General features: G+C 37.8%; 2 protein-coding genes across 2 annotated transcripts in view; one reads left to right on the top strand and one right to left on the bottom strand.

Annotated features, from left to right (window-relative positions):
- LOC132132417 (E3 ubiquitin-protein ligase listerin-like) overlaps window positions 1-17,751 on the bottom strand; it is a 22,451-nt gene extending 4,700 nt beyond the window's left edge. Inside the window, exons 1-23 of the mRNA XM_059544782.1 lie at window positions 17,609-17,751; window positions 16,983-17,189; window positions 16,436-16,534; window positions 15,854-16,084; window positions 15,659-15,711; window positions 15,323-15,503; window positions 14,985-15,158; window positions 14,310-14,500; window positions 10,670-10,817; window positions 9,862-10,596; window positions 9,322-9,363; window positions 9,011-9,200; window positions 8,033-8,272; window positions 7,737-7,890; window positions 7,455-7,602; window positions 7,085-7,292; window positions 6,403-6,562; window positions 5,966-6,070; window positions 5,629-5,771; window positions 5,384-5,519; window positions 3,415-3,559; window positions 2,942-3,155; window positions 778-1,015 (exon numbers count right to left, since the gene is read on the bottom strand). Coding sequence (XP_059400765.1) covers window positions 778-1,015; window positions 2,942-3,155; window positions 3,415-3,559; window positions 5,384-5,519; window positions 5,629-5,771; window positions 5,966-6,070; window positions 6,403-6,562; window positions 7,085-7,292; window positions 7,455-7,602; window positions 7,737-7,890; window positions 8,033-8,272; window positions 9,011-9,200; window positions 9,322-9,363; window positions 9,862-10,596; window positions 10,670-10,817; window positions 14,310-14,500; window positions 14,985-15,158; window positions 15,323-15,503; window positions 15,659-15,711; window positions 15,854-16,084; window positions 16,436-16,534; window positions 16,983-17,189; window positions 17,609-17,650 — 4,184 coding nt within the window. The 5' untranslated portion in view covers window positions 17,651-17,751. The remainder of the gene's footprint in view (window positions 1-777; window positions 1,016-2,941; window positions 3,156-3,414; window positions 3,560-5,383; window positions 5,520-5,628; window positions 5,772-5,965; window positions 6,071-6,402; window positions 6,563-7,084; window positions 7,293-7,454; window positions 7,603-7,736; window positions 7,891-8,032; window positions 8,273-9,010; window positions 9,201-9,321; window positions 9,364-9,861; window positions 10,597-10,669; window positions 10,818-14,309; window positions 14,501-14,984; window positions 15,159-15,322; window positions 15,504-15,658; window positions 15,712-15,853; window positions 16,085-16,435; window positions 16,535-16,982; window positions 17,190-17,608) is intronic.
- On the top strand, window positions 17,712-24,143 carry LOC132132418 (notchless protein homolog 1-like). Its single transcript, XM_059544783.1, has 13 exons — window positions 17,712-17,805; window positions 17,999-18,139; window positions 19,244-19,461; window positions 19,573-19,652; window positions 19,739-19,815; window positions 19,902-19,999; window positions 20,462-20,654; window positions 20,760-20,895; window positions 21,101-21,147; window positions 21,230-21,432; window positions 22,252-22,411; window positions 23,506-23,576; window positions 23,668-24,143. Exons 2-13 carry the CDS (start codon window positions 18,005-18,007, stop codon window positions 23,678-23,680), a joined length of 1,431 nt encoding a protein of 476 aa, XP_059400766.1. The 5' UTR covers window positions 17,712-17,805; window positions 17,999-18,004; the 3' UTR covers window positions 23,681-24,143.

Raw genomic sequence — 24,143 nt, 5'->3', positions numbered from 1 at the left:
TGCCTATGGTTGCTGATCATGGGAAAGGGCATTTAAAATATATCTACATTATGCTGGAATTTGAGAAAAAAAGTTTACCCCCAAAAATCTAAATTTGCTGAAAATGTATTTCCCCCTTAGGCCATCCAAGACGTAGAAGAATGTATTTCTTGATCGCAACACTTCCTCGCCATTAGTCCTGTAGACTTAATGGGTGCCATCAGAAAGAAAGTCCAAACAGCTGATAAAAGTATCACAATAATCCACAAGTAATCCACACGACTCCAGTCCATTAATGCCTTGCGAAGTGAAAAGCTGCATGATTTTAAGGAACAAATCATCATGAAGTTGTTTCATGATGCACAGATCGAGCACCATTAACAGGCAGAAACGGTTCTAAACTGTCAGTGGATTTTTGTGCGCGCTGACAAAAAGACTTTTTCGTGGGAGGAAACATTATTGTGGATTATGGACTGGTATTTTGGCCAAAAAGTTTAGCTTAAAGTTAAAATTCCTTACTGATGGATTTTTTTTTACAAACACTCAGCTTTTCCATTCACAAGACTGGACTGGAGTCCTGTGGATTACTTGTGCATTATTGTGATGTTTTATCAGCTCTTTGGACTCTCATTTTGACGGCACCCTTTTACTGCAGAGGATCCATTGGTGAGCAAGTGGTGTAATTCTAAAAATTCATTAAAACAAATAACATTTTTGGGTAACCATTCCTTGATAAAAAGTAAGTTTTCCATGATATGACACAGTTAAATGAGATAAAGGTGGTAACAGATTCTATACTTGTGTAGGATGTGGTAGACCGCGAGCTGTAACGGCCGGGCTTTGAAGAGCAGGAGGGGTGAGAGGGTATTCAACAGGGTCTGGAGGGGCTCTGGCAGACTGCTCCTCTGGTCAGCTACAAACCGAGGAGGGAGTTTATTCTGTGTGAGCAGCTCCACGGGGATGTAGGTAAGAGCCTCCCCCACTGCCCTCAACACCGCCAGGGGGAACAAAGGATCATCTGGCTCTGTAAAGTCTGCTGAGACAAAAGTTTGACATTTTAACCACCTGACATCATGTTTCCATTAAATATCAAAATTATAAATGATACAAGTATAAAAATGATTTCTAGGTTAATACTAGGGATGAGTCACTATGCCATTTGGGCAAACAGATTATTACGAAGTTTAAAAAGTTTTTTTGCTTGTTTTGTTTAGTGACTGAGCTTTAATTTATACTATACATTTATTTTTAAATGACTAGTTTTTTTTTTTTTTTGCAATTTTTGCAATTGTAAAAACTATAAATACAATACAATTTATGGTCAAAACAGTAGAACATTTCCAGTAGTCGCCGCATGACATTATGTATAATTATATAGTTAATCTTATATAAATAATTTTTGTTATCATTAAGGTATTTTGTTATTTAGCTAACGTTTGCTGCATTTAGTACTGTTGCCGTTTTGTCTTGGTTTATGGCCTTTTTCACCATCTATATTGGAGTACTGCCCATGTTTTATGAAACAGCCTGTCTTTCTATTTTACCACCAGTATTATTATGGTGGTTATCAGCATGTTTTAAGGTAAAGGGGAGATTTCAGTAGTTCAGGTGGAGTGGTATATAAATAACATATGATTTAATAAAAAAATAATGTTAAAAGTTATAAAAATATATAGGCACCAATATGCCATCCTGTAATACTTGAAGATTGTAACAGTATTTTTTTAATATGAAATTCTTTTTTTTTTTTTTTCCAGGTCAAACCTTCTTATACAAGTTGTGTTTTTAAATGCATCCCATTTAAAGCACTAGCACAACAGCCAAACACTTTTTTTAGATGGCATGTTTTGAAACATTTACATATTAGGGCTGTGCAAAATAATCTAATGCGATTTTCATGCACATCTCATCAGTAAAGACGCTCCTGTAATTAGAAGTATATTTCCAGCACGTGCGTTCAGATCAGGGTTGCCAGGTTTTCACAACAAATCCTGCCCAGTTGCTTCTTAAAACTAGTCCAAAACTAGTCCAATCGCGCTTCCAGGAGGTTCCCTGATAGAAATTGCTTCCCGGGGTTACAATATAAGTTTTTTAGCAGGGTTGCCTTGGTAAAATTCGCATTTTAGGTGCTAAATATCACGTTATTTGTATTGGGGTCGCTTCGACCCGCAGACATGAAAAACAACCACAGACTTGGCAACACTGGTTGGCATTTACTACACCGAGCCGTAATTCACTGACAATCTACACAAAATCGATGTTAAAATCGCAGACGATTCTTTGACGATTTTGAAGACGATTTTGTGTTAGTTGTTGGTAGACTACGGCTCTGTGTAGTAACTGCCGCTCCACCTGAACCAGTGTTGCCAAGTCTGCGATTGTTTTTCATGTCCGCGGTTTGAAGCAACCCAAATACAAATAATGTGATATTTAGCCCCTAAAATGCGAATTTTACTAGTTTTGGACTAGTTTTAAGAAGCAACTGGGCAGGATTTGTTGTGAAAACCTGGCAACCCTGATCTGAACGCACGTGCTGGAGAAATACTTCTAATCACAGGAGCATCTTTACTGATGAGATGCGCATGAAAATCGCATTCGATTTTTTGCACAGCCCTATTACATATACACTATTGTTCAAAGGTTTATGGTTGGTAAGATTTTTTTTAAATGTCAGGATTTAGACTAAAATATTAAGTAGCATGACTGTTTTAAACATTGATAAGAGGAAATGTTTTTTAAACATCAAATCAGCATATTAGAATGATTTCTGAAGAATGAAATTTAGCTTTACTATCACATTAATAAATTACATTTTAAGACTTATTTCAAAAACATGAAACAACTTACTGACCCTGAACTTTACACTATCAGTAGTGTAGATATATATTTTTTTATTTATTCATTTTTTTTTTAATCATTAAACCACAAACTAAACATGAAGGTTCTTGTTAAGTCGACTCACCGGGGATTTTAATAAGCAGTGGGAGCAGAAGGTTGTGAATTCCCTCCAAAAAGAACTCCTTCCACTCGGCTTTCAACTCTGGAGGAAGCTGTTCCTCCACACCAGCAGGGGGCGATGTGAAAAACTCGCTCAGCCTCACAATCAGCTCACAGTTTGTACACACAAACAGCTGTACCCAAGGATTCCAGAACATGCTGCTGTTCTCACGGGCAGTCTGTGAAAACAACGCAATTACATGTTGCGCTGATTTAAAATGACATACGCATGATTGTCGCCTATATGCAACACGGTTCTAGTAAGTCTGATTATTTATAAAATCAGCCATATGTGTAAAGCATTTCAGATCGGATTTACACCTGGTATTAAAATAAAATCTTTTCAAAATGCAGCTTTTATTGTGCAGGGAAAGTGTCTCTGTGAGCCTGTCTACTGCATACAAACAGTGTGAATAAAGAGGAGGAGAGAAATCTCACCTCAAGCCATGCCAGCATGGAGCAGAGCAGGAGATCCCAATGAGTGTTTCCCAAGACTGTAGGAGAATGATCCACCACCCAGGACAGGAAACGCATTATTTCTACAGCCAATAAGAGCCATGCGGCTGAAACTTTTCCAAGGTCACTGAAAAAGGACAGATTGCTTGTTATGATAACTATAATAGGGCAGTCATGATAACCGCATTATCGCAATACCGCGCTATTGACGAGCCAACAGCAGAGGAATGCAAGAACAGCAGCAACAGAGCGAGTTACATTTTCTTCTTTGTAAGGTTACACCCTTCTCGTTTTACACTTTGTGCATGTGTACTGAATTTTAAAGTTGGTAATGATAACACAATGTACACTATACTGATTTGTACAAAAATAATTTCGACAGTGTTTTTCATTACATCTCTCTTTGTATGAATCAGTGTTTTTGAACATGCAGTTGAATGAACTGTTTAAAGACTCACTCAAAGACAGTCAGTCCCTTGCCATGTGGTGTAAAAATTTAATTGCATTGACTGACAGCCAATCTAGAAGATGGCTAGAACTCCAGCTCTTAATGCATTGTGTTGCCTTCTTGAGCATCAGTAAATGTTTTTTTGTAATAGTTATATAAGAGTCCCTCAGTTGTCCTCAGCTTTAAAAGATGATCTCAAAATCATACAGTCACTGTTGGAAAGGGTTCAGATATGCAGAAGATGATGGAAAAACCAAAGAATGTGAAGGATTTTTCAGAAGAACAGCAGGCAGTTGAACTGCTCAGAATAAACAAGGGATTAATGAACAACTATTACAAAACATAAAAACAATCATGAATGATCCAAGAAATGACACACAGTATTAAGATTTAAGGGTATGTAAACTTTTGAGCGGGGTCATTTCTACAATTTCAGTTATTTTGTCTTGTGGAGTACATATAAACATCTGTTATGTGAAATAGTTTATTTAAGACAGTACTCAATAAAAAAAAAAACAACATGCAATTTTCATGATCCCCCTTTTGTTACAATTATGAACATTTTGGATATTCTGCAAGGGGTATGTAAACTTATGTGCACTGTGTATACTGTGTGTATATAAATCCTCTTATTTTCACTGTGGTCGTTAACAGTTCTGTCTAATACGAATAGAAGTCTGTCTAATAATCAGATAGAATGGTTAAACAAAGGAATTAATGTATACAGAAAGGATTATAATGATTGCTTTTATATTAGGCCTATTAGTAATAGAAAGGCAAACATTATTATACTTTCTCGTTTGCCATCAGCGTTAAGCAAATATGCATTTAAATAAGTTAAACAAGTCTTTGAATGACTAATGAACATTTAATTTCACAAACCTTGCAAACTTCGAATCCAGCTGTGAGATCTTGTGAAGTGTGTATGTGTATCCAGCATGATCACATGTGTGACGGTCGGTCCGTGTGAAATGAATGCTTTAAACTTTAAACTCGTGATTTCAAATTAAACTGCGCTTTATGCATTTGCCCGCCATCATATATTCATGTCATTTTCACTGTGTGCTCTATGTAAAATGAAGGTTACCCTGGCTTTATTTGAAAAACATTATTCCCAGTGCACAAAAACTTCCCAGAATACTGAGTGCCCTGTTGGTTGCAGCATTTACTCTTTTTAATTATATTTTATTAAATATTTATTTATTTGGGGAAAATACTGTCATCTAAATTATAAGCATGTTTAATTTACACAATTTTTTTTTATCCATTGTCAAATGATTTCCAATTTCTTAAATATTAATAATAATAAAAAAATCATATGGACTTTATATCGGCCCCATGCTTTCCAAGATATCGGCATTGGCTGTCAAAAAACACTAGTGGTCGACCACTATATTGCAACACCCACTTTAGCATCTTGGCCACAGCTCTGACATAGTAAACACGACTGCCATTGCCGTCTTCCTCATTACAGAGGTGCACACGGCTGAGGCAATGTCTCACCTGGTGAAGAGGAACCATTCTTCCCTACTGTTCCTCCATTCGGCAATCGTGGCTACGACAGCCAACAAAATCTCATCCTCCACAGCCGTGTCGGCCTGTAGACAGCAGAGCAGAACGGCCAGACAGCCCCACACACCTACACACACACAACATTACTTTTTCACAACACTTAAGTGAGTGAGATCAATGTTGCTCAGCCTACACGACTCATCATGTGCGGTGTGTGTATATGGTTTGAATCTCACCATCAGTGCAGTCCTGCTCTCGGTCCTGCCAGTTAAGGAGCTCTGCGACACACAAGGCGATGAGGGATTCTCTCTCTTCACTGGCTAGATATGGACATAGCACTTGCACTGTGCTTACACTGTGTTCTGAGAGAGGAAAGAAACTGACACACACAAGAGCCGCAGAATTAGTCGGAACGTCACAATCACCTCACTGGTTAGGCTGACATTTCTCATCAAAACGCAAGCACATTGTGATCATCTGGATCTGTATAAAAAGATTCCTCCAGGTCATGAGGAGGGTCACATCCACATCAGCATATGCTGTTTAACACATTAAGTATTGGGGATGTCTCACCTTTCTACATTGTCATATAAGGCCTTAATGTGGCTTGGTTCGGTTTTGCTGCTCTGCATGTATTTTGCCAGAGCAAGTGACCAGAGGGAGCCCTCTTCTTGTGACCTGTGATTAAAAAGGATAAAAGGGTCTATAAATGATGCTTATTAAAAACAAAATAAAATACATCTATTCTATACACGGACTAGACCAGGGGTTCTCAACTCTTTCCTGCAGAGTTTAGCTCCAACCCTAATCAAACACACCTGAACAAGCTAATCGATGTCTTCAGAGTGACTCGGGCTAAAGGCAGGTGAGGTTTACTAGAAAGTTACTGGTAGGAGGGTTTGATCAAGGTTGCAGCTAAACTCTGCAGGAAAGTGGATCTCAGTGGTCAGAGTTGAGAACCCCAGCTGAGCTAGATCCTTAATAATGAAAAATCACATGAATGAGCAGACCTTGTGAAAAGTGTGTCTAAGAGAGTGGTTTTGATCAGGCTGCTGTTGTGGATTCTCTGCTCTAAACTCCAGGACTGCAGCAGTTTGTGATATTCACACACCATGAGTGGTGACAGCTCCATTTCTTCACACCACTGAAGTCCATAGAAAATCTCCGAAACTACATTAAAACCAATATTGGTGACACTTTATTATAACTCTATAAAGCCTATTCTATCAATTTTACACATTTGATAAGGCCTCCAAATAAAATGACAAAAAAAAACGTTGCAAACAATCTTCAACAACTCTTTGATTGATAGTTTACACTTTTCTTTAGCAAATAAAATGCATTTTACTGTAATTTTAACAATGAGCATTTCAGGTCTTGATACACAATACAATAGACAATAAAAACTACAGAGCTTTGATCATAAAACTAAGCATGTACGTTTAAATAAGACACTGACTGAATTAATTATTTACATTACAAGCTATCAGAATTGACCCTACTTTTTGGCATCTGCACCAAATTGAATGTTTTGCTCAGTTTGGGTCTATGAATAAAATTCAGGTGTTTTCCCTCCTTAAATGTTTTAGCTGAAACACTCTATCCTTTTAGAGCTTGTAATACATAAGCAACAATGATTATTATTTTACAAGATCACTGCTACCAAAATCTATATGAATGAACGAGTCTCACCTATGTGTTTGAGATCAGGAATTTCAGAGAAGTCTGCCTCCATCTGCTGGTCATCAGGTGAAGCTGCAGTGAAGATGATTCTGCCCAGTAATGCACTTACACACAGGTGTGCCGGCAGCCGGTTAGTTTCCCTGATCCTCCAGACGTCCATGCAGGGGTATTCACCAGTGACTCTGAGACGACCACACAGTAGAGGGTGTCTCACCCACTGCCGACATGCACAAAGATAATTCATTAGAATGGCATATTTTTGCCATACGAGTACCTTCCAAATACAATTCTAACAAAATATTGAACCAATGGTTCCTCACAAAATCTGCTGCCGGCTTGTTTGGCCTGTGTGAATGTCATTTTTTGACCGGCTGAGTACCTGAGGCAGCAGGGCTCGTCTAATGCGACTCCATTCCTCTTCAGTAGGATTAAGACAGCAGATAAACTGAGACAGGAGACAGCTGCTCTTCTGGGCCGAGGCGATGGTCTGAGCCAGACTTTCCACAGCCTGCACCAGGAGCTGCAGACTGACATTAACAGAGGAGATTGAGACAGGTTCTTAAACAATTCTTTCAGCCATCCAAACTTAAAAAAAAAAAAATTAACAGCATTTGGAGAAAGCACATTTATGTAAAGGCGATTAGATGAGTCCTTATAAGACCTTTTGACTGTCAGCGGTGTGGTGAGCAGCTGACTTTTAACCCAGAGTGCAATGTTGTGGAGGAGGGTGCCCTTCGTGACCCCTGTGCCCAGGTTAGTGATCAATGATTGAATGCCAACAGTGTAGGCGTGCTGCAGGTTCAGAAGAAGAGCATCTGCCGAGAAACATAAGACATGCATTTAAAAGCAATACACATAATTGAGAAGAAATTGTTTGTTGGTGTGTAATGGATGAGAAATTCAGAACTACATTCTACATAGACAAATGTTTGAACTTCTGGATTGTTTGGAGTCTACCTGAGAGGTGAGTGATGGTTTGGTCCTGTGCACAAAGCTGGAAAACAGTCATAAGCAATTCCTCAGCAGATGCCAGCAGCAGGCAGCTCGTAACCGAAGAAAAGAAGGTGGCAGCCACATCAGAGATGAAAGTGACTAGCGGCTCCATGTTCCCAGCGTCTGACATGCCCTTTGCTTCCGACAGGGTGGCGTGAAGCTTGTCAATGATCTGCTCGACATACACCTTACCAATGAGAGGCCCTGTAGAGAGAAGAAAGGGGGAAACAGCATTATTTTCTTTGAAGAGAACCACTCATCAAGCCATTTGCAGCTTAATATACTACGATTCAAAATGTTGGGGTCAGTAAGATTTATTTATTTATTTATTTTGTTAGAAGAAATTCATACTTTTTCAGCAAGAATGCTTTTTATATACATCTAGATTCATATTTCAAATGGATGCTGTTCTTTTGTACTTTCGATTCATACTGAAAAAATATTAACACACCTATTTTCAACATTGATAATAAAAATAACTGTTTACACAGCGTCAAAACAGCCAATTATAATGATCTCTGAAGGATCACATGACATTGAAGACTGGAGTAATGGCTGCTGAAAATTCAGCTTTTCATCACAGGGATAAGTGACATTTTTAAATAAATTAAAACAGAAAACAGTTATTTTAAATTGTATAATTTATATTGTAGCATAATAGTATAATATAATTGTAAATATTTCACAATATTACTGTATTGTTGATCAAATAAATGCAGCCTTTGTGAGAGACTTCTTCAAAAAAATGCCAGTATTACTGTCACTCTTATTTATTTTTGTGAACAAATTTTCTACCAAGGACTTCAATGACTCTGGTATTTTATTTATTCATATCTGTGATCCAGGGACTTGTAGAAAGAAAGTAAACAAGGTCAGTTTTGTCTTAACTGCTATATGTGAGAGATCAGGTTGTTTCTGAGTAGCGATGACTTGCAGACTTACCATTATTGTGCTGCTGTGACAGAGCGAGGCTGATGAGAGGCCAGCCGTGTGCATGATGGGATGATGAAGAAGGGGATCCACGCAGACCCATCACACACAGCTCTCCTGCCAGACCCACAAACCTCTCCCCTAACACAGGACCCCTTAGCCAGCCAATAAACACCTCCAAACGGACAGGATCTGCACAGGCCTGGTGTCATGAACGTGACAAGAGAAGATTTAGTTCATTCATATTTCTTCAATGCAAAACACTTTAAAATGTAAGGCTAAATATAACTTAACTGAAAAGATCTCTTAATAAAAACAAGTACCTTTTCAATAAGTTGAAGAATCACACTCCAATTCAAATCCCTCTGTTTTAAAGAGACAAATAACTGATTATTGATTTCACATGTTCGTAAATGAGAAAAAATGTCTGTTGATAGACAGAAATGAAGTAAAAACAGTTGGGAAAAAAAAACGTAACATTTAATTAAAAATATGCAATACCATTCAAAGGTTCAGGGTTGGTAAGTTTGTTTTTGAAAGAAATCTTTCATGCTTACCAAGACTGCATTTATTTGATCAAAAATACTATAAAAACTAATGTTGTGAAATATTACAATTTAAAATAATTGTTTTCTTATATATTATATAAGGCTTTATTATAAGGCTTTTGTGAAAATATAATTATTCTTTGTAATAAATATAATGCTTTACTGAAGACCAGTGTCTGTTATTGTACTGGGGTTGTTACTTTTTTATCATGCTTAATGATACCCCTTGTACGTGGTAAATTCACTGAAATACAGCATCTTATGGTTTATTGTTTTAATATATCCCAGTCCCCCCGAACCATGTGGGTCTCTTACACTGATGTGGTTGAGGATCAATGTCTTGTCATCACTGGAGCAGCAGCACTGCAGGGAACTGAAAACCATGTCCACCAGGAAGTCCGTGTCCTTCTGGTCGTCTTGTTTTAACCATACAGTCACTCTTTGCAGGAGAAAGTGGACAGCTGCATTCTCAGCGAGCGGGCTGAGCTCCGGCCCCATTTCAGGCTTCATTTCCTCCGGCTTCAGCAGCACTTGGAACACCTTAGGACTCGGGAACGACCTAAGAAGCTGAGACAAGAAGCGCAGGTGCCTTTCCGACTCAGAGTCGCTCACGTACACCATGTTGAGCTCCGCCAGCTGGCACACCAAATCCAGCAGGTGTCCATTTCTCAAGGGACAGTGCTGCTCCTCCACTGCTGGAGTTTCCTTGGGAGGTTCCTCTCCTTGGCCTCTTTCTTCTCTGTCCGTGAAGCAAATTTTCACCGTTTTTTTCTTCTTAGTTTGTTTACTGGCACTTTTCGGGTTATGCATAATCTGCAAGAGCAATGCAATGCCCTCTAGGGGAGTTTGCTCGGCTTTTTCACAGTCCACATATGTTGTGCACAAGCATCCCAGACCCTCCCAGAAGTCTGACAACAATCTATGAAAGGTGGGAGCCTCTTTCCCAACTGCCCGCTTTTCCCAGGACAGAAGCATATCTGAGACCTGAGGGAACAGAGGACCTGTCTGCAGTGATGGGTTTCCTAGAGCCCTGTCGATCAATGGCAGGAGCTGTGAAGAGAGAGATCAATGCATGAGACATAAGCAGATTTCAAGAGAGACCTTTTCCTTGTGATCTACAGACCTGTTCTGAGATCAGCATGTTCTGGATGATTCTCTGCTCCTGCTCGTCTCCGATGTTCTGCAGAATGATAAACCGAAGGCACTCCATTGTGGCAAAAATGATGGCTGCACTCTCTGAGGGACTGGACTTAGCACGATCACTCGACAGCCTGTACCAAACATACCAGAATAAAGGAAAACATAAATTAAAAAGTGCAAAAATACACAACTAGTCAAAAGTTTGGAAAAATTATGATTTTATTGTCCTGTTTTTTAAAGAAGTCATCTCTTATGCTCACCAAGGCTACATGTATTTGATCAAAAATACAGTAAAATGCTATTATTCCAATTTACAAAAAACATTTTTTATTATATTTTAAAAAATGTAATAATATTTTTTACAATATTACTGTACTACTGTCTATTTGATCACATACATGCAGCATTGTTGAGAATAAAATACTTCTTAAAAAAAAAAAAAACATGAAAAAAATAATTCAAAATTAAAAAATAATTCAAACATTTGACTGGTGATCAAACACATGTATTTTGAATTAATAGGCAGTGTCAATACATTATATGCAAAACAACATTTTGAATTCCTAAAACTGCCAGTTTAATTGTAAGGGTCATGGGAGGATGAAAAATGATTATGTAAAACTAAATGAATTACAACTGGGGTAAGACATTTTAAAAGTGCACTTACTATTTGAAGGAAGATTTAAGTGCACTTAAGATGGAAAATGTAAAAAAATATTCAAAAAGAATTATAAATTAAACAGTAATAAATTAAAATAAAAAATTATAAATTTATACAAATTATTAATTTACATTATAAATTAAAAAAAGATCTGTATGAAGAATTTCAGTCAGGTTTCGGGCCCCACCATAGCACAGAAACTGCACTTGTTAAAATTACACATGACCTGCTTCTTGCTTCAGATCAAGGCTGCATCTCATTGCTTGTTTTATTTGATCTTAGTGCTGCGTTCGACACCATAGATCATGAAATAGATCGATTACTAAACTATACAGGTATTCAAGGGCAGGCTCTAAAATGGTTTAGATCCTACCTGTCCGATCGCTACCACTACGCCACAAGGATCTGTCCTATGTCCTCTTTTTCAATATACATGTTGCCCCTTCGTAATATTATTAGAAAATATGTTATTAGTTTCCACTGTTATGCTGATGATACTCAACTATACATCTCAACGAGACCAGATGAAACTTCTAAATTATCCGAGTGTGTTAAAAATGTAAAAGATTGGATGACCAATAATTTTCTCCTATTAAATTTGGATAAGACAGAGATATTACTTATTGGACCAAAAAACAGTACACAAAATCTAGTAGACTACAGTTTGCAACTAGACGGGTGTACTGTTACTTCCTCTACAGTAAAAAATCTGGGTGTTATATTAGACAGCAACATGTCTTTTGAAAACCATATTTCCCATGTTACAAAAAAAGCAAAAAAAGGATTTCCCACTTCAGGTTGGTGGAGAGTTCCTGCCTCAAGTGGAGGAGTTCAGGTATCTTGGGGTCTTGTTCACAAGTGAGGGAAGGATGGAACGGGAGATTGACAGACGGATCGGTGCAGCTTCTGCAGTAATGCGGTCGCTTTACCGGTCTGTCGTGGTGAAGAAGGAGCTGAGCTGTAAGGCAAAGCTCTCGATTTACCGGTCAATCTATGTTCCTACTCTCACCTATGGTCATGAGCTGTGGGTCATGACTGAAAGGACAAGATCCCGGATACAGGCGGCTGAAATGAGCTTTCTCCGTAGGGTGGCTGGGCACTCCCTTAGAGATAGGGTGAGAAGCTCGGTCACTCGGGATGAGCTCAGAGTAGAGCCGTTGCTCCTCCACATCGAGAGGAGCCAGCTGAGGTGGCTCAGGCATCTATTTCAGATGCCTCCTGGACGCCTTCCCAGGGAGGTGTTCCAGGCACGTCCCACTGGGAGGAGGCCCCGGGGAAGACCTAGGACACGCTGGAGGGACTATGTCTCCCGGCTGTCCTGGGAACGCCTCGGGGCTCCCCCGGAAGAGCTGGAGGAAGTGGCTAGAGAGAGGGAAGTCTGGGCGTCTCTGCTTAGACTGTTGCCCCTGTGACCCGGCCCCGGATAAGCGGAAGATGATGGATGGATGATGGATGGACAAAAAAAAGCATTTTTCCATCTTAGAAATATTGCCAAGCTACGAAATATGTAACCCGTTTCTGATACAGAAAAGCTAGTTCATGCATTCATGACCTCTAGACTGGACTATTGTAATGCACTTCTTCAATAAAAAGCTACAGGTAGACCAAAATGCAGCAGCTAGAGTCCTTACCAGGTCAAGAAAATATAATCATATTACCCCAATTTTAAAGTCTCTGCACTGGCTACCTATTAAGCTCCATATCAGTTACAAATTATTACTACTTACCTATAAGGCCCTTAATGGTTTAGCTCCTGCGTACCTAACTAGCCTTATACCATGCTACAACCCATCGCGCTCCCTAAGGTCACAAAACGCTGGACTTTTGGTAGTTCCTAGGATAGCAAAGTCCACTAAAGGAGGTAGAGCTTTTTCGCATTTGCCTCCCAAACTCTGGAATAGCCCTCCTGATAATGTTTGGGGTTCAGAGACATTCTCTCTGTTTAAATCTAGATTAAAAACACATCTCTTTTGCCAAGCATTCGAATAATGCATCTCATAAATTGTGACTGCAGGGGTTAAACTAAGCTGGGGTTAAATTAATTAATTTTACTTTGTTGGAACCGCAGCTACACTAATGATGTCTCTATTTGTTTCTCTGTTTTGCCACGGGTAATTTGCACATAAACTGATTACCACTTATAAGCTACTACTAAATATTGTAGAAACTTAATTTTCTGTAAAGTTGCTTTGCAATGATTTGTATTGTAAAAAGCGCTATACAAATAAACTTGAATTTAATTTAATCTTTATCTCCTTCAAGTTCAAGATATTGATGCTTGCATATAGAACAGCCACAGGCTCAGTACCCGCCTACTTCCACTCACTATTACAAATCTACATCCCCTCCAGAAGTCTGAGATCCATTAGTGAGCGAAGCCTCGTGGTATCATCACAGTGAGGCACAAAATCACTATCCAGAACATTCTTGTTCACCATTCCTGGCTGGTGGAATGATCTTCCCACCCCTATCCGGAATTCTGAATCCCTGACAATTTTACAGCTTAAAACACATCTAATTGGAAGCAACTTGACTTCACTTCATCATGAAAATAAAAAAAAAATGTCTCTCTTTAGTAATTCCTTCTCTTTCTAGCTTGTACTTATTTGAACAATGCCTAAAACTTTGTATTACAAGCACTTCCTGTGTCCGTTTTCCTCTTTAAGAAGAATTGCTTTATGTATCCCCCAATTGTAAGTCGCTTTAGATAGAATGATTAAATGTATATGTATACATATACACACATTAAATATATATATATATATATATATATATATATATATATATATATATATATATATATATATATATATATATATATATATATATATATATATATAATTAAATTAAGCTACGTTTTATATTATATATAATTATTGATGGAAAAATATATTAAATTAGTAGAATATAACAAATTTAAAAAGGAACATAGGATGAATGACTATATGAATATGACATTTACCCCTGTATGACAGATGTGAGGAATGTCCTAGAGAACTCCAGGTTGGGCTGTGTGACCTCTGCTGGCAGTTTGCTTATAAAAGGGAGCATGTTTGGATGCAGAGATGTTGCAAGACCTCGACCCCCTTCTTTAAGAAGCACCCAGAGCTTTGGCATCACGCCTTTCCTGGCACTGACATGCGTCCAGCAGTTCTGCACAGAGTTTATGTGACCATTATGAATCACAGCGGACAACAGACAACATTAAGGTGCACTAACATTTCAATAAGATAAATCAAGATTAATTTTGGAATGAATTCGCTTTATGGCAGAGCTAGAAAATATTAGATTTTTGTTGTTTATCATGTAAAATAAAGATTTATATAATTATTAATTTAAATTACCATTTAGGTTTGGGGTAAGTAAGATTTGTTGATGTTTTTTTTAAAAGAATAGTCTTTAATTCTCAGTAATATTTTGAAATACTATTATAATTTAAAATAACTGCTTTCAATTTTATTAAACCGTAATATGTCATTTATTTTTGTGATGGTGATGCTGAAATTTCAGCATCATTTCTCCATTCTTCAGTGTCACATGATCCTTCAGAAATCATTCTAATATGCTGATTTGCTCCAAACCATTAAACGGTAACATATTTTTCATTATATCGGTGTAAAAAAAAAATCAGTCTCACATCAACGCAGGACAGAATATGGAGGACTGCCTCCCACAGAGGGGGCAGCACCACCGGGTCTGTGTCGTCGATTGACAGCAGCACAGAAGAACACACTCGGGCCGCTTCTGCCTGGATCAGCTGGGGTGTGTGCTCACACATGGTGACAATCAGCTCAAAAAACGCCCCTCGAATCTCGAAAATAAAAAAGAAAATTCTGAATCATATTAACACACATAATAATCAAGAAATCATCTAACAAATAGTACAAAGAGATTTTAATGTGGGTGTAAAGTGTCATAAATAAAAACTAGCAGAGTTGCTAGTCATGGTCACGTTTGGTTAGGATCCCAGCTCACCTGTGGGGTCTTGTGTTTGCTGTACTTCCAGAATTTGACCTGTGTGATGAGTTGTGTCAGTCGCTCCTTTAGAAGCTCTCTGTCCTGCTCGGGTAAAATGCTCAGCAGTCTCTTCAGAGCTAGCAAAGAGCTGGTCAACAGACGGATGAACTTAGCCTCGCGTTCCTCCTCTGGCACACTCCTGCACAAAAATGAACAAAATTTCATATATTCTACACATAAACTACTACTAATATTAATCAGGAACACACTGCGTTTATCTTTAAATATAACAATATCACCAAGTAAAGCAAAACTAATGTCACCATCAGGTTATTATTGTACATATACACTTACTGAGGGTCACTGAGAGTCTCAGCTGTTTCTTTCAGCAAATTGTCTTGGAGAACCTGAGAATCACAGAGAATATATATATATATATATATATATTCCTATATGTATATAACTTCAGCTGAGCGATGACAACATGCATCAAAAATTCTGCAGTTTGTCATTTTTTCTAACTAGGAGCATAATATAAGCTTATCTTACATTCAGGATTTCATCTTTACAGAAGCTGATGGCCTCTGGTTGTTTATTCAGGGGAAATGCGGACTGGAAGGCAGCGCTGGCAGCCGAGGCAGCAGGAGAGTATGTGTCACACTGAGAGATGAGCCAGTGGCCCATGATGCTCTTCAGGTAGGGTGCCAGATTCCTCTTCACTTTTAAAACCAGCTGCTCAAAGGCCTGTTGGGTGGCCTCTCGCACACGGCGATCATGGTCCTGATGAAAACATTATATATTAAATAAACTTGTTCAGCAAACCTTTTATTTACACAGATACACAGGTAAATTAAGCACATTCAACTTCAACTAAATTAATCATTTAAATCTTCTAGCTGCCTCTATATAAAGTGGGGTTCGAATCTCTGAGACCACTAGAGAAAACTTAGTTTTGCATGTTTCTAATTTAACACAAAATCTTTCATTTAAAATTGTATAATCAATATTACAATTTGAATAATGTTAAATTAAAAAAATGTTCATTTACGCAAAAATACAAATTAAATACAATTATAAACGTATAAATAAAATAATATACAAATAATGATAGGGTTGTCATTCTTCCCTTACCACTGATATTCGGCAGTATATCCGAGGCCAGTATGGGAGGACACCTTTTACAACATCAGGCTGTCGCTCTTGACACATTGCTCCAAACTCTTGTACTGCCTGAAATAAACATCAACCAGTTTTTATGACCCATTCAATTACAGAGTCAGTTAAATAAAATAGTTTATTGAAATGGATCTGTTTTTTTACATATGCAACAGGATAGCAATATATGGTTAATTTACTGAAATTACAGTTCTAATAAATTATTACATTTACAATTTACCTTACATACAGTAGTTGCATTGCTATCTATGCAGGGTCAGAAAGCTCTCGGATTTCATCAAAAATATCTTCATTTGTGTTCCAAAGATGAATGAAGGTCTTACAGGTTTAGAACAACATGAGGGTGAGTAATTAATGATAGAATTTTCATTTTGGGGTGAACTAACCCTTTAAGAAAATGCGTGTGGAGATCAAGAATGACCGTGATAGTGCTTAGTGATACACAGTTTTTACATTTTGCACATCCCTTTTGAAACATTTGCCCACTAGACAACAGTGATACCTTCAATTTTGTGACTGCATCTCTCTTGGAAAGCTTCCGCAGAACCATGCGGAAGTCTGGATCAACCTGATTGTCTATCTCCTCTGCCCCCTGTACTGCAGGTACATATCCTGGATCACTGGAGGTGGAGACACCGAATCCATCAAACCCTGGTACAACGCCACTCTCCCTGGCCAACAGATCAGCAGCTCTTCCACTGCTAGACGGCTGAAAGGCAGAACACATAGGGCTGCCATTACACATTCATCACCATTTCATAGCTAGTTGATTACAGTCCTATGGTAGTTAGTCAGTGTGTCCCAGCCGCATCACAATCATCATATATGATTGCTCAACTCATGCACTTTCAGTCAGATTACACTACAAACACGTGACGTCAGGCGGTTTACATAACGAGACAAGATAAAAAGAACCGCTGTTTCACAAACACTTTACTTTCATACAATAGGTGACAGGAAGTACATAAATGTACATCATTTGTTGTAACGAGCTATCATGCAGTTTACATAAGTTAGTTTATAAAACTGACCAGTTAGGGTCAACTACAATGACTCATTGCTCTTATTTCACAGATTTGGCTTGTAGCTAGAAAATGTTACCAATCGAATAACTTCCATTCGTCTTACCCGAACATTTCCTTTCGTTCTCTGTTTATTTTTGCCACCCATTTTTATTTGTCGGCTGATCGTCTGATTCTTTTCCGACTTGAGCTTGAGTACAGTCACAGTAGGCGCGCGGTTATGATGTCACGCACACGCGATTTGCGTGCGTCTAAAATACTTTACGTTGCACGCGTGGAGTGTGCTGTGATCAATAACGACAGGTATCTCGGTTTTTTTACTATGTGGACATTCTCGCATTCTGTATACATATGGAATTCTTGTTTATTTCTTGAATTTATAAAATAGTACTGATATTTAATTATCTTACTGTTACTGATGTTTAATAAATAGCTTGTTCTGTACTTTCGTGCCTCATGTGCTGATAGTATACTTCAGTGCGTTTCTCGTTTAAAGGGAAGGATGAGCATGGACGTGGAGCGTGTGTTGATCCAGCTCCAGGATGAGACCGGAGAGGTGCTCGGATCCCCCTTCGATGTGCCGCTGGACATCAGTCCGGAGAAACTGCAGCTGGTCTGCAACGCACTGTTACAGAAGGTAGGACTGATGTCCTCCATCCAGCTGTCAGAGAGCCTGCACATGATGTACTGGACTACAGTACCTTACCTTATCTATTCTGTTAAAACCCTTTTAATATATTTTTATGATAGATATGAAACACTGTGTTAGAGATGTGTACCGTTCAAAGGTTTGGGGTCGATAAGAAGTCTCTTTGTGCTCACCAAGGATTCGTTTAGTTGATAATCAATGCAGTAAAACAGTGATATTGTGAAATGTTATTAACATTTTAGAAATACCTGTTTTCTATTTGAACAATTTTTTTAAATGTAATTTATTCCTGTGATACAAGTCTGTATTTTCAGCATCATTACTCCATTCTTCAGAGTCACATGATCCTTCAGAAATCATTCTAATATGATGATTTGCTGCTCAGGAAACATTTCTTATTATCATCAATGTTGGAAACAGTTGTGATACAATTTTTCAGGACTCTTAGATTACATGTATCTGAATTCAGAATATTTTGCAACATTATAAATGTCTCTACTGTCAGTTTTGATCTGTAATGCACCTGTTGTATTACATTCTTTAAAACAAACTCCAAACCATAATGTATATTTAGTTTATTGCAATCTTTTAAGTATAAAATCAGTTATATATCCTAATGTGTTATAAAGTTTATGTTCATTTAGAATATATATTTGGGTCGTTGACATAACATCACAGCAGTGATATACTATATCTAAAACTTTTTGCGTACTTGAGTAATACTTTTAATTGTTTTATTACATATTGTTCAAAACATTTAGTTTTAATATATTATTTGGTTACTTGTAATATAGTTTCTTAGAACTATTTGAGTCAAATGAAATTATGATCAGCACATAATATACAATTTACAATTTTTTTCCACTCTTCAGCCTATAGTCTAGATTTTGAAAAAATCTGATGTCCTTGTTATTTGTCAATTACACATTACATCAGCAAGCCTTGTTCAATAGCATGTATACTGTACAATAGCTGTGCTTAAAAAATTATTACATTACTTTGGATAAGTAATGGCTGGTTCTGAATGATGCTGGTTATGATGTACTGCAGATTTGATTGCTTCATAACCTCAATCTTTTTGTCTTTCTACAGGAGGAGCCTGTGCCGTACCTGTTCTTTGTGAAAGATGCAGAGGTGGTGTCGTCCCTGGGCTCCTGTGTTCAGGACTTGGGCCTGGAGACTGAGCAGGTGCTGCCGGTTGTGTACCAGCCGCAGGCCGTGTTTCGTGTCCGGGCCGTGGCTCGATGCACCAGCTCTCTGGAGGGCCACACAGAGGCTGTCATCTCTGTGGCTTTTAGCCCTACAGGAAAGTAAGTGGATTAAACCGTAGCTTTACTTTATATTAATACAGATTAATGTCTACCATATCAGACTATATGCATCCAATTAAAGCTTTTTTTATTTTTGGGGATTCTCCTCAGATATCTGGCCAGTGGATCTGGGGACACGACAGTGAGGTTCTGGGATCTGAGCACAGAAACACCACACCACACTGCTAGGGGTTAGTTTTTCGCTCAATTTTATGAAATGTAGTGCATCTGTAAGTTAAACCAAGCATCTGACATTTTGTCTGTCATTTTTTATAAGGACACACACATTGGGTTCTGTCCATCGCCTGGTCTCCAGATGGCAAGAAATTAGCATCAGGGTGCAAAAATAGTCAGGTGAGCAAATCACATTTATTATAAATCACTGATATTGCAGTTTACAAAATGTTCTTTAGGTCTAATATAATCATTTATATTTGCAGATCTTCTTGTGGGATCCAATCACAGGAAGTCAGATCGGAAAGACCTTGACGGGACATACAAAGTGGATCACCTGGCTGTGCTGGGAACCTCTCCACCTGTGAGTTTTAACAAATCAATTTGGCCTTGTAATCAAAGTAAAATGTTTCATATCGCTTTATTTACATGTGTTAATTTAGTTATTTTAGCTCTACAGGAAATTCATGATAATTTATTTGAAATGAAAATAATTTAACTTATTTCATTTTACTGTAATAATTATAATAATTAATAATATTGTTTTGTTTATTATTTAACAATTGTTTAATTTGGTAACACACTAAAATCAATAAGCTCCCATTAGTGATTGTTAGTTAATGCATTAAACAAAATTAACTAACAACAAGCAGTTCATTTAGTATATGTAATAATCTTTGGTAATGTTTGTTAAAAAAAAAAAATGTAATAAATGCTTTAGAATAATTTTTAATTGTTAGTTCATGTTTAAGAATGTTGAAAAATGGAACGTTATAATTCTTAAAAAGGTATAATGAAGTTATCAGTAATTTTCACCCCATCACAGGAACCCAGAGTGTCGATATTTGGCTAGCACCAGTAAAGACTGTTCGATTCGGATCTGGGATACGGTTTTGGGCCGCTGTGATAAGATCCTGACCGGCCACACACAGTCAGTGACGTGTGTAAAATGGGGAGGTGATGGTCTCCTGTACACTTCATCTCAGGACAGAACCATTAAAGTCTGGAGAGCCAAAGACGTAAGTTGTTTCCACTCATGATGGATCAAATATAACTTGAAAAAATATTAACTTGGGCGTTTGACTGAATTGTGGTGTGAATATGTGTTCTCGTCTGTGCCATAGGGGGTTCAGTGTCGTACATTGCAAGGTCACGCTCACTGGGTCAACACGCTGGCCCTCAGCACAGACTACGTTCTGCGCACAGGAGCGTTTGAGCCAGCTACTGCAACCATAAACCCTCAGGATCTCTCTGGATCATGTATGTTTCAACTCCTGCACATGATTAATTAACACACGCTACTGTTCAAGTGTTTGTGGTCGCAAAGGCTGCATTTATTTGATCAAAAATACAGTCATATTTTAAAATATTATTACAATTTTAAAATAATGTTTTTTATTTATTTAATATATTTCAGAATTTATCTTATCTGTTTAATTTATCTAAATGTTTCTGCTTTCTGCAGTGGAAGAGATCAAGGAAAAGGCTTTGAAGCGCTACAACAGTGTCAGAGTGAGTGCGACCAGTCTATATATAGTACCATCCTGTGAGAAAAGGGATTTATGTATAAACCTGAGCATTTTGTGTTCTTAAGGGTGAAGGCCATGAGAGACTGGTGTCAGGATCTGATGACTTCACAATGTTCTTATGGAACCCAGCAGAGGAGAAGAAGCCAGTAGCCCGTTTGACGGGTCACCAAGCACTGGTCAATGAGGTGCTGTTCTCACCGGACACACGGCTGATCGCCAGCGCTTCCTTCGATAAGTCTATAAAGATCTGGGACGGAAAGACGGGAAAGTAAGTAGGGTGGTCATAGATCCTTGATTGATAGATCGACAATTTAATTATTATGTAATAATTATTTTAGTTTTAGAAATAAAAAAAATAATTTAGTTAACATGGTAAAATAAGTTTCTCTTCTAAAATTAATGTCTTTGTTTTTATGTGTGGCCCTGGACCACAAAACCAGTCTTAAGTCGCTGGGGTATATTTTTAGCAAAAGCCAAAAAAAACATTGTATGAGTCAAAATTATCGATTTTTTTTATGCCAAAAATCTTTAAGATGTTAAGTAAAGATCATGTTCCAACTTCCATGAGGATATTTTGTGAATTTCTTACCGTAAATATATTAAAATCTAATTTTTGATTAGTAATAAGCATTGCTAAGAGCTTCATTTGGACAACTTTAAAGGTGATTTTCCCAGTATTTAGATTTTTTTGCACCCTCAGATTCTCCTCAGGTAGTTCTATCCCAACCAAATATTGTTCTATCCTAACAAACCATACATCAATCGCAAGCTAATTTATTCAGCTTCTAGATTATGTATAAATCTTAATTTCGAGAAATTGACACTTAAGACTGGTTTTGTAGTCCAGGGTCACATTGCAGCTTTATATCAGATGTTGTTGAATTCAACAGTTATGAAACAAAGAACTTCCAGTAGTGTACACTAGAGGGCAATATCACATTATCACGGGCATATTTGCCTGCACATGGCAACAACCCAGAATGTTACTTGAAATACAACATTAAACATGTCTGTGTGTTTTCTCTGACCTCATGAAAGTGATTTTAAAGGGCTGTAAGGTTAGGTTATTTCTTACTGTTTTTCACAGGTATCTGAGCTCACTTCGCGGTCACGTGGGCTCGGTGTACCAGGTGGCGTGGTCCGCAGACAGCCGTCTGTTGGTCAGTGGCAGCAGTGACAGCACTCTGAAAGTGTGGGACATCAAGAAGGGCAAACTGACCGCAGATCTGCCTGGACACGCTGATGAGGTGACACACTGAATGGATTTAGTTCAGGGCTTGGAGTCTTACACGAGAGCCAGAACTTCAGAATGACTCGCATCAGTTATTTTATTAGCATTTATATATTATAATAATATTTTGTATTATTTTATATTTTTTAAGTTTTAGTAATTTTTAGCTTTTGTCATTTTATATATATATATATATATATATATATATATATATATATATATATATATATATATATATATAAAATGACAAAAGCTAAAAATTATATATATATATATATTTCTACATAGTATTATTTTTTATTTGGTTTTAGGAATTGTAGTACTTAAATCTATTTACTTCAGATTGTTGCCAAGGCAACACCCACTGCTCCGGGTGTGTGTTCACGCTGTGTGTGCACTCGGATGGGTTAAATGCAGAGCACCAGGTCTGAGTATGGGCTACCATTTCTTGATAAATGTCACAACTTTCACATTTCTACTACAGCTACAATTTATTTCTCATCAGCCTTATTTCAATTTCATTTTGAAGTTTTCATTTTTATAAAGCTTTAATTTATATTTTAGTTTTTAGGAATTTTTGTACTTCAATTTTATATATTTCATTTAGTTGCCTAAGCAACATTTCTAACTTCAAAATTCAACATTTTTTAATCAATTTAAAATTAATGTTATATTGGCTTTAATTTAAATGTCAGTTTAAGTTTTAATATTTTTGTTTTGGCTTATGACATTTAGTTCAAAGTAGTCCATGTGACATCAGAGGGTCAGTTAGAATTTTTTGAAGCATCGAAAATAAATTTTGGTCCAAAAATAACACAAACTACGAGTTTATTCAGCATTGTCTTCTCTTCCGGGTCTGTTGTGAGCGCGTTCACAACACTGCAGTGATGCTGCCGACGTGTTATCTTTGTTATTGGGTGCACCAGAAAACACATCAGCAGCGCCGTACGTCAGCAGTCGCACTCATTGCGACTGTCGCATATATTTTAAAATCTGGAGATGACTTTTGACAGGCCACTAAGCACTCCAACACTCCAAAATATATAATAACAGCATAAGTGTTTTTTTTGCATGGACAAACACCTAGATTAGTTTGCTCTCATTGCTCAGGTTTTTGCAGTTGACTGGAGTCCTGACGGACAGAGAGTGGCCAGTGGTGGAAAAGACAAGTGTTTAAGAATGTAAGTGACCCTACATTATTTATTTCCACACACAAACACAATACCATCTGCTAGGAACACCTGGCATGTCTTGTATTCTTTTCCCCTTTAGATGGAGGAAGTAACCCGGAGAAACCAGCGACCTCTGGCTCTGCACACAACAGCCAATCAGGCGTCTCGAAGCATCACCCCACAGGAGGTGGACAGCAGTGTCGGAGCATTAAGCCTTAGCCTATTTCTCAAACAAAACCGCTTCGACAGCATCACAGTAGCTGACATATAATGCTCTCTGATGGTGTCAGGCCAGATAACAGGAAGATAAAACGCTGCCTTTTTATTTTTTTTGCCCGACCCCCCACTCAAATGAGCAGTTGCCCTGTGGAAGTGGAGGTGAATTGACCCAGTCTAATCTGTGTAATCTTTCTCACACACATTCTTTGCAATTAACTTAATCCCTAATGCTGTGATATAGCAGCATTAACTGGGTCTGTTCCAGGGCCAAGAGATAACCAGCGTCATCACAATGGACCGTACTATGTCAGCAGAGATGTTTTCTCATTTAACAGCAATAAAATGATTTTTATTGGA

Source organism: Carassius carassius, chromosome 49 (genome assembly GCF_963082965.1).
Source record: "Carassius carassius chromosome 49, fCarCar2.1, whole genome shotgun sequence".
Classification (NCBI taxonomy): Eukaryota; Metazoa; Chordata; class Actinopteri; order Cypriniformes; family Cyprinidae; genus Carassius; species Carassius carassius.
Note: the sequence above shows the minus strand (reverse complement) of the source record. Positions and strands in the feature narration are given on the sequence as shown.

Coding starts and splice junctions, on each gene's coding strand:
- LOC132132418 (XM_059544783.1), top strand. CDS start 18,005: ATGAGCATGGACGTGGAGCGTGTGTTGATCCAGCTCCAGGATGAGACC. Junction 18,140..19,243: donor GCAACGCACTGTTACAGAAG/GTAGGACTGATG, acceptor GTCTTTCTACAG/GAGGAGCCTGTGCCGTACCT. Junction 19,653..19,738: donor ACCACACCACACTGCTAGGG/GTTAGTTTTTCG, acceptor ATTTTTTATAAG/GACACACACATTGGGTTCTG.